Source organism: Peromyscus californicus, unplaced genomic scaffold (genome assembly GCF_007827085.1).
Source record: "Peromyscus californicus insignis strain IS unplaced genomic scaffold, ASM782708v3 Scaffold_11__1_contigs__length_118956290, whole genome shotgun sequence".
Lineage (NCBI taxonomy): Eukaryota > Metazoa > Chordata > Mammalia > Rodentia > Cricetidae > Peromyscus > Peromyscus californicus.
The window spans coordinates 98573090-98588054 of record NW_026294402.1 but is presented as its reverse complement, the minus strand read 5'-3'; the positions used below and the strand labels follow the sequence as shown (position 1 = coordinate 98588054).

Sequence of the window (14965 nt, the reverse complement as noted above, 5' to 3'; positions counted from 1 at the left end):
TTCAAGTCTGCTAAAACATAGTCAATGTTTATTTTAAAATAATTATGCAAAGTGTAGCCCCCAGTACAGAGTGTAAAAAAGAGAACTTGGCAATTGCACTTTTTATTTTAAGACAATGGAATACAATTTCTATATCATCTTTATAATAATACATATTGAGATCTTACAAGATTTAAAATTGATGAAAATTTTACTATAAATATACAAATAAAAACTAATGTGGCGATATTATAAAATCTATAAAAATATTTAATTCTCAGTATAAAAATGACATAATTGACTGAGGTAAAGCAAGATTGATTTAGACCATTTAGGAGAGAAATAGGATTGTCATGGCTTTTTTTGTGTGCTGAGGACTAAACCCAGGGTCTGATGCATACTAGCACTGTGTCCCCAGCTCTACTTTTTAATTTTGTGACAAGGTCTCACTAAGTTGCCCAGGCTAGCCCTGACCTTGAGAACCTCCTGCTTCATCTTGTGAGTAGCTAGGAACCAGGCCTGTACCACAATAAGATCAGAATGGTACAGAGCCTGGCACCTGTGGGTGCCCTCCGACACTGTGCAGCACAGCACAGTGATAAACTTCCCCGAAGACAGCACAAAAAAGGGGCTGACTAGATCAGCTTAGGGAAAAGGAAGACTCGAAAGCAAAGCCAGCTGTGGTGATCCCAGCACCCAGGAGGCCAAGGAGGAATGAGTTCATGGTCAACCTGAGCTACACAGACTCTCACATACACAGTAAGAGGCTGGGATATAGCTCAGTTGGTAAAGCATTCGCCATGTAAGCATAAGGACCCAAGCTCAATCTCCAGAACCCCCTTTAGAAAGCTGGGCATAGGATTGGAGGCTTGTAATACTGTTTCGGGAGGTGGAGACAGGTGGATAGAGTACCAGGATGCTGGAAGACCAGTCAGCCTAGCTAAATGAGCACCAGGTCACTGAGACCCTGTCTCAAAAGAACAATCAAGGTGGACAGCAACTGAGGAATGATACCAAGGCTGACCTCTGACCTCCACATGTACATGCCCATGTGTGTGCATGTCCTCACATACAAACTCAGAAAAAGGAAAACAAGAATTCCTATCTGGTTTGTTTCACTGAAGACTGTTGAGACCATTCGTAAACATTTCTTTGAGGTAGAGAACTGGGTCAAACCCCTGCTGAAAACAAGACCAGTGAATGGCAGGGCTAAGGCTGCTCTCAAGGAGCAAAAGAATCATGGAATTCTTAAACCATGGGCTCCTGCCAGCTCTTGTTGCAGAGACCAACCCACTCCTCATGCTATTAGAGTGCTGACGTCTACACCCTGGATCTCATCCCATACGAAATGGGTTATTTAATCAATTTAAACTGGACACAACAATTAAGTGTAATCCAATACAACTTCATGCAAATACCAGTTAAATAACACTAAGTAGGAAAATGATTTTCTTTAAAACATGGTTTTGAATTCAGATGTTACAGATGTTTGTTTTATCCTGAGGTATTCTTGCAAAAAATTGGCACTGTTACCTTTGTCCTTGGGGAAGGAAAATATTAGGAGAATGAGTTGTTTTAAAGATAACCGTGTCTCCACTTGATGACTGCCTTGAAGGAGCTTTTCCACCCAAAAGCGATGTCTCTGCTTCTTTTATTTCCATTGCCCTTTTGTACAGTTCAGCAGCCTTTTCAAAATTCCCTTCTTCATAGCTTTGAGGGGAAAAGACATGAGATACACTGTTATTATCAAGAAGCAGCTCTCCCTTCTAAATATCTATTCAATGAAGACTGAGTTTTCTCATCCTGGCAGCTGCTTACAAATTATCACATAGAGGCTTTTATTAATGGTAAATGCTGGGCTGGTAGCTCAGGCTTGTTACTAGCTGACTCTTACATTTAAATTAACCCATATGTCTTAACTGTGCTCTGTCACATGGGTTGGTACCTTTTCTCAATATGGCATGTCCATCCTGCTTCTCCCTGTGTCTCCTTGTAACTCCTCTGACTCTGCCCTTCTTCATCCCATCATTCTCAGTTTGGCTTTCCCGTCTGATTTATCCTGTTCAGCTATTGGCCAGTCAGCTTGTTTATTAAACCAATCATAGTGACATATATTCACACAGTGTACAGAAGGACCATTCCATAGCAATCCAAGATACAGAAAAAACAAGTTGCAAATAATTTCCCATTCCTATTGCACTTTCTTTCTCCTCAGGTAGACCAGTTAGCCAGGGTTCCCAAACTCATCTATCTACACTCTGGAATAGTATGTCTCTTGCATGTGCACCACCGAGACCATGTTGTAATGGGTTCAGTAAAAAATGCTAACAAGTGTTATTATCATCTGTATCCCAAGATGAACACACAGGAGTGAGAGAAACTCATCACACACTTAACTCATCAGCTCTGAGGTCAATAAGCGGCCCTATCACCCCAGAGGCAGTTAGCAGTTTAAGCCATCTTCACTTTGGCCACAATACACACCTCCGAAAAGTAAGCTGTCCTCACCCTGCTTCTGAGTAGCACTTGAGTATCTAAAGCTACATGAAACCAAAGCAACTACTCCCCCTCCAGGAAAGACTATTTTCAGTAATAAATATTTCATGCTGTTCTGTGAAGGATCAAAACTTATTATAGAACTGGGATAGATGAGAAGACAGGAAAAGTTCTTACCTGAGCACAGCTAAATTTTTTAATGTTTCTCCAACTCGAGGATGCATCCGCCCCAAGCTATCTTCATAAATCTTTAATGCTCTTTCATAAAGTGGCAGGGCTTCACTGTGCTTTTTCTTATTAAAAAAAGTAATAGTGCTCACTTAAATACACTGTTTATGAAATTCCTATTAATGCATTCTATACTGAGCTGACCTACTTTGGTCAGCTCTTTAAAAAATCTTAATATCCTCCTAAAAAATACAAGTAAACATTATTTTATGAACAATTATAACTGGAGAAGCAGTACAAGAGGAAGTAAAAACTCCTGTAACTTTTAGACTTGTCCTCACACCAATCTGACCCAAATCCATAATATAAACCCAATCCTGCTCACGGCCTGGTGGGTACTTAGGCAGATGCCCCGAGACTGTCCTGGGGGTGACAGGGGTCTCCAGAAGGTGAAAAGCAAACCTGAACTCAGCAGTCAGCTGGTGCTCTAACTCAGACAGGAACCAGCTTACAAATCTAATGTCAACAGTGTTTGAGTATTTCAAAAGGAAGCATTAACTGATAAATAGCCTTATATTTTCTTTACTGCACCATTAACCCAGATTTATCCATATTTTTTACCTTCAGAACATTCATTTGTAAACAGTTGAATGTAGATGCTTACCATTTGGCTATGAAGGACTGCCAAGTTCACCAAGGCAGTAGCTACGCTGGGGTGCTTTGGGCCAAAGGATTTCTGCCGAATTTCAACAGCCAATTCATACAAAGGTACAGCTTTGTCAACTCTTCCCTAAAGAGCAAAAGTGGAATCTAATAAAAATGTGAAAGCCATAGAGACTGTCTGGTCAGAGTTTTCCCCAGAAATAAAACGTATTAAATAAAGTTGCAGAAGCATTTTTTACAGCTGGTCATGTCTATTTTCTTTTCTTCCTTCCTTCCTTCCTTCCTTCCTTCCTTCCTTCCTTCCTTCCTTCCTTCCTTCCTTCCTTCCTTCCCTCCCTCCCTCCCTCCTTCCTTCCTTCCTTCCTCCCTCCCTCCCTCCCTCTATTTCTTTCCTTTTTTTTTTGGTTTTTCGAGACAGGGTTTCTCTGTGTAGCTTTGGAGCCTTTCCTGGGACTCACTCTGTAGCCCAGGCTGGCCTCGAACTCACAGAGATCCGCCTGCCTCTGCCTCCCGAGTACCGGGATTAAAGGCGTGCGCCACCACTGCCCGGCGGTCATGCCTATTTTCAAGCAACGGAAAATCCAATAGACTGTCTAAATGAAGCTGTTGGGGACACAACCGTTGTCTGATAATTTGGAAAGTGCTTTTTTTACTCTCCAGTGTTACCAGTGAAAGAAAAGCCCACTGGTGTAGATCTGCCGCTGTACTTAACTCATGGAGGCTCAAAATAAAACCACTTCCCACCAACTGCCAAGTCCCCTCTGGAGCTTCCTGGTGATTTAACCCAGAAGCTGGCCTGAAAGAACAGCGCATCCCCTTCTTACTCCACGAGCTTCTGTGCCAGGACCACCAGCAAGGGAGCCACACAACTCCCCAGGACAGCCCACAGCTCTGCCGCTGCTCCGCCCACCAGCAAGGGAGCCACACAACTCCCCAGGACAGCCCACAGCTCTGCCGCTGCTCCGCCCACCAGCAAGGGAGCCACACAACTCCCCAGGACAGCCCACAGCTCTGCCGCTGCTCCATCTACCAGCAAGGGAGCCACACAACTAACTCCCCAGGACAGCCCACAGCTCTGCCGCTGCTCCGCCCACCAGCAAGGGAGCCACACAACTTCCCAGGACAGCCCACAGCTCTGCCGCTGCTCCGCCCACCAGCAAGGGAGCCACACAACTCCCCAGGACAGCCCACAGCTCTGCCGCTGCTCCATCTACCAGCAAGGGAGCCACACAACTAACTCCCCAGGACAGCCCACAGCTCTGCCGCTGCTCCGCCCACCAGCAAGGGAGCCACACAACTCCCCAGGACAGCCCACAGCTCTGCCGCTGCTCCGCCCACCAGCAAGGGAGCCACACAACTTCCCAGGACAGCCCACAGCTCTGCCGCTGCTCCGCCCACCAGCAAGGGAGCCACACAACTCCCCAGGACAGCCCACAGCTCTGCTGCTGCACCGCTCAAAGCAGACTGTGGCCTGCTTTGCTACAAAAATTCAAACTTGACTCCCACGGCAAAGAGCTGATATTTAAGTGTAGATAAAGTGTGAAATAAAATGACAATTTTGTAAAAAAAATAAGGCACTGTCTGCAGCCCTACCATTGAGTGATTTGGTGTGTTTTGGTTAATATCAAGCACAGTAAGGGGATTTGAAAATATGTAACATAAAAAAGATCTCATTCATAATTGTTGATAAAATGGTTTGCATTTGAAAGGAACTCATTCACAATGTTGTTGGATTTTCAATTGCAATATATTTTCAGAAAACCAAATCAGTATCTTAATTGAATTAAATCTGAAACAATATATATATATATATATATATATATCTTCATGTTCTCATTTGTTAGAAATTAAATGATGTTGTTTAAAAAGCTCACCTGAAAGAACCTCCCCTCAGATGATAACCTAACTAGCTGGCAGCAGTCATGGCTTCTCTGGTAGGTTATAAAGCACACAGGTTTTACTGGTGCGGCAGACTTACTGTTTTCTTATACAGGATTGCGAGATGCTTCACTGTGTAGGCCAGGGAAGGGTGGTCAGGTGCCAAGGCTCGTCTCCGGATGTCCAGGGCTCGCTCGTAGAGTTCTTCTGCTTTATCATACTGTTTCTTTTCATTGCAAAGAGCTGCCAAGTTATTCAGAGACTGGGCACAGTCTGGGTGATCTGGCCCCAGAACCCGCTCCCTCATTTCCAAGGAACGCTTCAGAAACTGCTCTGCCGTTCTAGGAACAAAACCCCAAAATGCCTTAAACAATGTGTTCTCTAGAGGCCAGAGTCCTAAGCCCTGGTGATGTGGAGAATAAAACCTTTTTATTCCTAGACACACTGAAGTGAAGGATTCAGCCCAAACCCACCCCCACCTTCCTCCACCCCTTTGCTTCTTCCCGCGAGGCCTCAGTTCCCTATTCCATTTCTCCTAAAAGCAAACCCCGCAGATATTTTTGGAAAGAGCCTCCTACGACCTTTACAGTGCTCAGATCTGTGCCAAATGAAAGATGTTGGCATCTGTTCCTTGTTTCTTAGGAGTTACTACCAAAAAACTGTGAGTAAATGGAACTTAAGTGAAGTGGATGAAAAAAATGGGTTGCATTTTTCTCAAGTTTCAAATTTATGAGCTGTGTCTGGTGTCTAAGGAAACCAAACACACTTGCTTTTCAGACAGTGGAGGTGGAGGTGTGTGAAGTCTTTCCTGTCCAAGTAAACTAAAGGGTAGAGCAGCAGCTGGCCACTGTTTCTACCAGCCCCTCGTTGGTTTGAAGTTGTCTCTGAGGTCTCATGTACGATGTCCACACACACTCACTTTTCATAAGCACAAAAGCCACACTAGGAAAGCTGCAAGTAACCCTTAGGTTTGGAAGCAACATGGGAAGGAAAAGGAAACAGGACACAACATCAAACAAGAAACTGGCAGAGTTCTTTTTTCAGTCTTTTCCCCCCTAACTTTGGACTCAAGAGACATGTAAAACAACGTCGTACCACAGAGACATGGTGGATACTTAATCTCGGTATGAATGCCATGGTACTCACTCCAGGTTGTTTTGAAGGTAGTAGAGGACACCGAGTTCATTGAGGGTGCGGGCATTCTCAGGCTTGTCCTTGCCTAAGGTGAGTTCTTCTAACTGCAGAGCCCGTCTGCGTAGCAGGGCAAACCCGTACTGCAGGAACACAAAAACGCAACCCCTGAGCATCAGCCTCGATTCTGGAAGCATCTACTGGTGTCCTATCCAAAGCCTTTCTCCTTGGTCTAGATAGCAGTTATTTTAAGTAGCACATTGAATATAATATTTATGAGGAGCACGTGTATGTATTTATTTCTACATGGAATCATGCTTACAAATTCATTAAACACTTTGTCTGTGAATGATTATGAGGTATTTTAGTACGGTATATGTCAAAGCGCTTCAGAAAAGACTAGAAACAGTTTACTGATCTTTACCAACTCCATGGCTGCACATGTAAGCATGAGGTCCTTTTTAGTTTTTTATAATCGTGCATGTGTGCACACATGTGCAGGTGAAAGCCAGGTGTCAATGACAGGAAAGTGACAGCGATCCTCCTGGGTCTGCCTCCCCAGTGCTGGGATTACAAGTGTGCCAGCATGCCAGTCTTGTTTTTTATTAGTGTGGGGGCTGGGGATCAAGCTCAGGTCCTTGTTTACGCAGCAAACACTTCACTCACTGACCATCTCCTCAGTCCCATGTACAGAGAATTTTAAGCTAATCATGCTAATTTGGGTTTTTATCAGAAACTTAGAAGAAACATTTAAAACCTTCTGTTTGCTGAAGGGAAACAGTTCATTCCCATCTGAATTTCACAGATGTTAACTAAACTTCATTTCCTTCCCTAACTCTTCACAGAAAAAAATCAAAGAGTCTACCTTCTGCTGAGTGTTGGAACTTAAAAGCCCTCTGGGTTGGGCTGTTCAACAATACCACTCTCAAACCATGATTATAAATAAAAGCAAAATGCCAGTCAGTGCTTTTCTAGAAGTCACTTAAAATCTGACACTCTCCAATGCGAGGTGTATGCACTCATGATATTCGTCTTCCCCTCAAGTTCAAAGGACAATAGGAAGTTTCATTACCAGGCTGCCTTTCCTCCTTGTGGCTTGCTGACGGATTACAACGGATTTTTTCCTAAAATGTTCAGCTTGCTCATATCTTTAAAAAAATGAGAGAAGGGCAGGGGAGGGGGGAGGGAAAATGGTGAGTCAGGGGAAAGAGCATATTCCACCAGTCACGATTTGGGGAGATGCAAACACTCTTGACACAGTGCAGAGGGGTTCCAACTGTTAAATACAGCAGGAGTCTAGGGTGCTCAGGCAGTCAAAATCTCTAAGGAGACCCACACAGTCCTCTATGAAGCACACGTTTCATTGTTTTTTTTTGTTTGTTTGTTTGTTTTTGTTTTGGTTCTTCTAGACAGGATTTCTGTGTGTAGCTTTGCGCTTTCTTGGAATTCACTCTGTAGCCCAGGCTGGCCTTGAACTCACAGAGATCCACCTGGCTCTGCCTCCCGAGTGCTGGGATTAAAGGCATGTGCTACTACCGCCCAGCACGTTTCCAAACCTCAGGCAGTCTAATTCAATGAAGATCCCAAAGTCTAGTTTGCAGTAAGCACCTTTTACCTGGACAGGATAAGTTTTGGTTAGCTATAAATGCAAAAATCCAGGCAAAGTCAGTATCAAACAATACTTACAGAAGTTAAAAAGAAAATTTTCGAGGAAGTCTCTCTAATGGTGGAGGAAGAGAAAGCATTTCTGAGAGAGGAAGAGAGGCCACTCAGTGGATGCCCAGCAGGTAGAAAAGCCTTAAAAAAGTGTGTTGTTGGCCAGGCGGTGGTGGCGCACGCCTTTAATCCCAGCACTCGGGAGGAAGAGGCAGGCGGATCTCTGTGAGTTCGAGGCCAGCCTGGGCTACCAAGTGAGTTCCAGGAAAGGCGCAAAGCTACACAGAGAAACCCTGTCTTGAAAAACCAAAAAAAAAAAAAAAAAAAAAAGTGTGTTGTTTTACTCAAATGGCTTCAGGGATCACACTGAGGGCCATACTCAAGCTCAGCATGTGTTCTCTACTGCTGAGATGAACCCTTCCTTTCAAAGCCTTACTATTACACTACAGCCAGTGTTTTCCATTAAGGGTGTGTAGTTGATATTTTAGGCTTTGTGAACGTGTGGCCTCTGTGAAAACTAAGAAAACCTTCCAGAGAAGCACAGAGGCAACCACAGATAATATGTAAATAAAAAATGTGGCTGGGAGCCAACAAAACCTTCTTGCCAAACTGGACTTGGCCATGAGGCAATGGCTCACGGTTCCTGGAGTAGTGATGTGCTCAGCATTGTAATGATGGCTGGTGGAAGAGCCAGAGTTCAGACCTCAAACGACACTATGTACAAGCGCATCCTTCACCCTTCATGCATCTTTGATGAAAACCAAAGACCTGGGAATTCTAATTTCCTTTGTGTACCCCCTGAAGACCAGGAAATACCATCTAACAAGATGCATAGTATAAGGAAAAGAAAGGGCCCCAAAGCAAGCCTACCACTTACATACAACACTCACTCCCTTCACAAAGTCAGAGTACGAGTCCTCGAGGACTTACTTATTCTGTTTATGGTACAAAGTTGCCAGTGCCTCAAGTTCGCGAGCAGCATGTGGATGGTCCGCACCATAAGCGTTTTCCGAGATCTCCAAGGCCTGTTTATACAGCTGCTCTGCATCCCCAAACTTCTTCCACTGCACGTACACACTGGCCAGTTGGTGCAGGGACTGGGCTACTCTCGGGTGGTCTGGATCTAAGGCTGTCTCCCGAATTTCTAGGGACCTCTGTAAAGGTACCACAGCCTGGGAACAAAGTGAGAGGCTGACCAACGTGGCAATTAAACTGCTGACTGAACACCACAGATCTCAGCCCCACAGGGAAAAAGCTCCCCTCCTGGGAAGGGGAGACACGTAAACACGTAAACATGGAGAGCCACCCTGCCTTTGAATCCATTGGAGTTACCTGACTGAGAAGGCCGAGGTCCTTCAGAAAGCAGCCAAGGGTTTCATACAGGTCGGCTAGGCATAGCATGTTCTCCTCGCCTTCGCAGTTCCCATACTGCTTCAGCGACTCGAAGTACTCGGTGGCCATGGCACCTTTGTCTTTGCCAAGAAACTGCCAGTAACTCAGCAACTCGGCAAAGTGTCCCCTGTTCCAACAGACAGTGTTAACTTGGTGGAAACCACACTTTGAAATCCACTGCAAATGAAAACGCCCGAATTCCTTCCTACGGAGGGAGCTACTGGCAATTGAGGCTGCAGAGGCCATCAGCAGAGTGACAGTGAGGCCAGACTTGCTGTCACCTGTCCCACTGCTCCCAGACCCCCACCCCTCACCACTGTCTGTACAGAAAGGGATGTCAGCATCCTGCAGTGTGAGTGCACAGCACTGAAGGCCTTTGCAATGTGGCCAGCTGTCACTAAGATCTTGTTAGTCTCTGGGCAGATTCCCTGGGGTCCCTGGTACACACGTCATGCTAAGGTTAACCCAGCTCAGCCCCAAATCATTTCAAACAATGGCAGTTAGAATAGCAGAATGTAGCGAAACAGGTTGGCTCCCATAGCATATCCACTTTGTGACTGCCTCTGCGTGCATGCGTGCGCACGTGCGCGCGTGTGTGTGTGTGTGGGGGGGGAGCGGTAACCGTGTTCATCTGCAGGTAATACTGAAGAGGATGAGAGAGATGCTAGGCCAAAGGCAAATCTGACTTCACAGGAAATATCACAAATAGCTGGCATGGAGCTCAACAGGTCCAATAATAAAATTTGCTCAGAAGCAAATCAAATTATACATCTATTTCTAAATTTCTAAGTGAGGCAGAAAACAAACAAAAAATCCTTCCTGAAGCTTAGTAGGTCAGAAGTAGGGCTAATAAAAGGGCAGTTACACCACCAGCAAATTCAGACATATCAAAAGAGGCAACATAATATGCTGAAGAGCCAGAGCAATATTTACATCAACACAGCTCAGATTTCACTGGCAGCCCAGAATCGGGTTTGAAGTTACACTCGTGAAGGACCTGGGGGTCCCAAGAAGCTCACTTTAGGGCTGATTTTCCTGCATGGCTTAAAATCTCCTTAAATGCAAGAATAAACATAAAATTGTCCTGGGATCATTGCAGTTGATTGTTGTAAAGCAGAACATACTTTCCCTAGACAAACAAGATCCCATGACAACTGATATACTGTCGTGGAATTCCTGACCCCAACCCCACTGTATTTCAGGTGCTACTGAAACGACTCTGACTTGAAACTTAAAAAACAATTCCATTTGTCAGAGTTGCGAAGCAGAACAGCGAACTGTTTGTATCCGTCCCTCTGTGGAGAGGATCTAGAGGAGCTGCGGACCTTTTGTAGAGGTTTTGAGACACGAAGAGATTGAGGAGGCAGTCGTGCAGCTTCTGTTTGCTTCCCTGCTGCTGGAAAAGCCATGGGAGCTCATCCGCACTTCTCCAGGTCACTCGGTCCTGACTGCGGGACAGAGGGGACCACATGGTGAGACCTTCAGCAACAGAGGCTTCGGGAGACCTCTGGAGAGAATCCAAAGCCAAGAAAGCTAGGCCAATACCAGAAACTGTTACCGTTCCCACTTCGAGATAAATCCCTGATATTCTGGACCAGACTCTTCCCCAGGAAGAAGATGAAACATTAAATGAAGGCAAAAAAAACTTCAAAGAACATGAATATACATACACAGAGGTACATGTACATGTGTATGTGTGTGTGTATATGTGTGTATGTGCACGAGTATGAGAGCATGCACATGTGTGACACATATTTTTAATTATTTAAACAGAATAAAAATAAAGACAATAGATTGATCTAGTATCAATGTCATCCAAGGTCTTATCTTTATCATAACATGATTTCCATAAAATTTTTTTTTTTTCTTGATATTAGATAGACCCTGGGCTACCTTTCCAGCCTTTACTTTTTTTTTCCTAATTTTGAGATAGGGAAGGTCTCACTAAATTTTTAGGCTAGTCTTGAACTCACTCAAGACAGACTTTAAACTTGCAATCCTCCTGCCTCAGTTTCCCTAGTAACTGGTATTAAGGCCTGTGCCACCTGACCTGGCTGAATCTTACACTTCAGCTTATAAGCTAAGAGAGAGAAACAAGATACAAAGAAGAACAGATACCTGAGCTGTGAGGTAAAATAGTTGATTAGCTTTTGCCTGTATGAAGAAACGAGGGTGGGGTCCTCCATGTACTCCAGTCTCACTGTTTCCCAGGCCTGGAGAGAGAAAGAAAAGAATGCTGGTTTGTTTTAAGTCATTATACATCTGACAGTGGATTTGCAAAATGCAATTTATAATTCTTTCATTTTTATAGTCATATTGTAGCAATAGCCCTACAATATTTTTAAATCGAGGATATGCTAATGTGATAAACTCAGCTTAGTATAAAAATTAAGAATTCAAAGCACAATTTAATTTAAAAAATTAGTATGTGTATATATGTGTGTGTGTGTTTGTGTGTGTGTGCTTGTGTGTTTGTGTGTGTTTTAAATCCCAGAAAATTAGATGTGGTACTGTATCCATCACACAAACGTAAAAAAGCAGGAAGAGCATTTGCTTAGCCTAACCTGGGCTATACAATAAGTCTGAGGTCTCCTTACAGCATAGTGAGTTCTAGGCCAGCCTGGTCTACACAAAGAGATATGGTATAAAAAATATAAAATAAAGTTAAAAAAAAATTTAAAGTGGATTGAAAAGGTAACTCAAAAGAGTAAACTATATCCAAGTCATATGGGAGGGACTGTGGTGGTCTGAATGAAAATGGCCCCCCATAGACTTGTAGGGAGTAGCATTATTGGAGGTGTGGCCTTGTTGGAGTAGGTGTGGCCTTGTTAGAGGAGGTATGTCACTGGGAGATGGGCTTTGAAGTTTCAGAAAGTCAAGCCAGGCCTAGTTGCTCACTGTCTCTTCCTGCTGCCTACGGATCCAGATGTAGAACTCTCAGCCACCTCTCAATCACCATGTCTGCTTGCACACTGCCATGCTTCTTGCCATGATGACAATGGACTAAGCCTCTGAACTATAAGCCAGCCCCATTTAAATGTTTTTCTTTGTAAGAGTTGCTGTGGTCATGGTGTCTCTTCACAGCAATAGAAACTCTAACTAAGACAGAGGTTGGTATCAGGAATGGGGTATTGTTGTGATGCTGAGGGTGATTTGATCTCTGGGGGGCTGGCTCAAGAAGTCTCAGAGGAGAATAATATTAATATGTGGCCTAGAGATTGTTCTTGTGATATTTTGGTGAAGAATGTGGCTGTTTTCTGCCCTTGTCTAAAAAAATATGCCCGAGGCTAAATTGTGTGTGTGTGTGTGTGTGTGTGTGTGTGTGTGTGTGTGTGTGTGTAGATGTGTGCCATAGTCATGGTGTCTCTTCACAGTAATACAACCCTCACTAAGACAGTGACAAAGGAGTAAAGCTGTGAAATGACATTCTACAATGGCTGACAGGATGCAGCACCCTTGGGTGAAAGGATTCCTGCACTACTCAGTCACGGCACACACACGCTAGGGATTCTATCAGCCAACAGTTTCTGAAAATTCACAGCTATGAGCCACACAGCAAGTGTGATGCCATCAGGGACCGTCTCCAGTCTCTCCACAGCCCTGTGAGAACCTGGAAAGTCTGCCCAGCTTAGTGCTCGCCCAGGCAGGACAGCTCCTGAGCCGGGGAGAAGGGTTGTAAAAGGCTGACTTGCCTCATGTTTGCATTCCTAGAAAGAAACTCCCGTTTTGATTCTGCTTCATGTGTTTTGTGACTGGAATTTTTCTCCGTTTTTTTAAAATACCTTCTTAATCCTTTTTTTTTTTTTTTTTTTTTCAGACTTGCATCTTGCTATCTAGCCTAGACTGGCCTCAGATTTACAAAGCTCCAGCTTCAGCCTCCCAGGATTATAGGCTTGTGACACCATTCCTAGCTCCTCATAAAAAAGGTTGTGGGTTTTGAGACATGATCTCATACAGCCCAGGCTAGATTATATAGCAGAGGCTAGTCTTGAACTCCTGATCCTCCTGTGTCTACCTCACAGGTACTAGGAAAATGGCAGGCATGTGCCACTGAGCCTGGATCCTTTTAATAAAATTGTATGTGTACAATACACTATTGTTAACTACAGAGACAATATTTTACAGCAGATCTTTAGAACTAAAGCACCTTGGGTATCACCTTTGAAGTAATAGCTGCCTCCTGAAGGCACTAGACATGCTTAGTGTTGGACAAGTTCACATGCAATCTAAAGTCACTGCAGAAAACAAAATGCAATGCTAAATTTTAGCTTTCAATGTTAACATCTGAAACATTTAACACAACACAGTATAATATATCACAGAATGCTACAGTGATACTTACAAGTAAAACAAAAACCTTTGTATTAAAAAGATGTTTGAAATAATAGTTACCTGCAGATGTTGAAACCTGAGCAGGCCGCAGCTGTAAGTCAGCAGACACATTTTGTGTAAACTGTGAACAATGGAGGTCAAGGAGGCCCAGGACGTCTCTGGATACAGCTCCATCAGCTCCGACTCACTCACACCATTGTGACTAACATTGATGAGGCAGAGAACCTAGACAGAGCGCAGAGCACACAGGGACCACAGGGCGCCTCAGAAATCACAGCCTAGAATTTCGAAAACTCATTAACGCTTATTAACTTTTCATCCAAACTTTGTCTCAAAGAAACAAAGCAGAGAAGCAACTGAGGAAGACATCCTGATGCCAAGTTCTGACCTCCCCATATGCATAAACTGGCAAGTGCATTTCCCCACACATACAACTGTACATATACATACATGCAGATATCACACACACACACACACACACACACACACACACACACACCCCTTAGTCAAGAAAATCACAGAAAATAACAGAAAAAGCAACTTGCTCAAAAACTGTCAAAGTTTCTCTTAAAGTTCTAGGACAATATATCATTGGGAAAAAAAAAATCGAAACTGAATAGAAAAGCCTAGAAATAGACCCACAATTACACATGAGCTTGATATCTGTCAGGTAGTATTCCAAGTCAGAAGAGAACAGATGTTACTTAATAAAAATAGCAACCAGATAGCCACATAACAAAAGGCTAAGTGAAAAGTAGATATTTTTCTTTCACATTAGCTAAAATAAACCCACACGGAGACTATAAAATGTTTTTGAAGGAAACTACATGTACACACACCACACAGGGGACATTTAAAGAGTTCTAAAACACAGCAGACCAGAACTGTTGGTAAATTTGATTCTACCAAAATAAAATTTTAAATAAATCCCACCATAGGTGACAAGACACAAGGGGAAAAGACATATAATTTGTATTCAATATGAAAATCTAAGAACTTCAGACCAGTAAGAAACAGAAAACCAGGAGTGGGCTGATCTTCCAGAGGACCCACGCTCAGTTCCCAGCACCCACACCAGGAGGCTCACAACCACATATAACTCCAGCTCCAAGGCATCCAGAGCCCTCTTCTGGCCTCCTGGGGAACTGCACTCACAAGTGCACCCCAACAGGCACACAGTTATACACAGAATTTTAAAAAAAGAAACAGACAAACCAATTTTTAAAAGGAGTAAAAGTCAAGCATGGCCATGTATACCAATAACCCCAGC

The 14965-nt window shown here is 43.7% G+C and overlaps 1 protein-coding gene across 2 annotated transcripts in view; it reads right to left on the bottom strand.

Annotated features, from left to right (window-relative positions):
• Positions 1-14965, bottom strand: part of Nphp3 (nephrocystin 3) — a 39327-nt gene continuing 24362 nt past the window's right edge. For both annotated transcript variants that reach the window (XM_052718790.1, XM_052718796.1), the window contains 11 exons: positions 13756-13920; positions 11482-11576; positions 10689-10811; positions 9304-9490; positions 8902-9143; positions 7388-7463; positions 6331-6458; positions 5285-5525; positions 3308-3433; positions 2653-2768; positions 1-1689 (listed from right to left, as the gene is read on the bottom strand). In XM_052718790.1, coding sequence (XP_052574750.1) covers positions 1509-1689; positions 2653-2768; positions 3308-3433; positions 5285-5525; positions 6331-6458; positions 7388-7463; positions 8902-9143; positions 9304-9490; positions 10689-10811; positions 11482-11576; positions 13756-13920 — 1680 coding nt within the window. In that variant the 3' untranslated portion in view covers positions 1-1508. The remainder of the gene's footprint in view (positions 1690-2652; positions 2769-3307; positions 3434-5284; positions 5526-6330; positions 6459-7387; positions 7464-8901; positions 9144-9303; positions 9491-10688; positions 10812-11481; positions 11577-13755; positions 13921-14965) is intronic.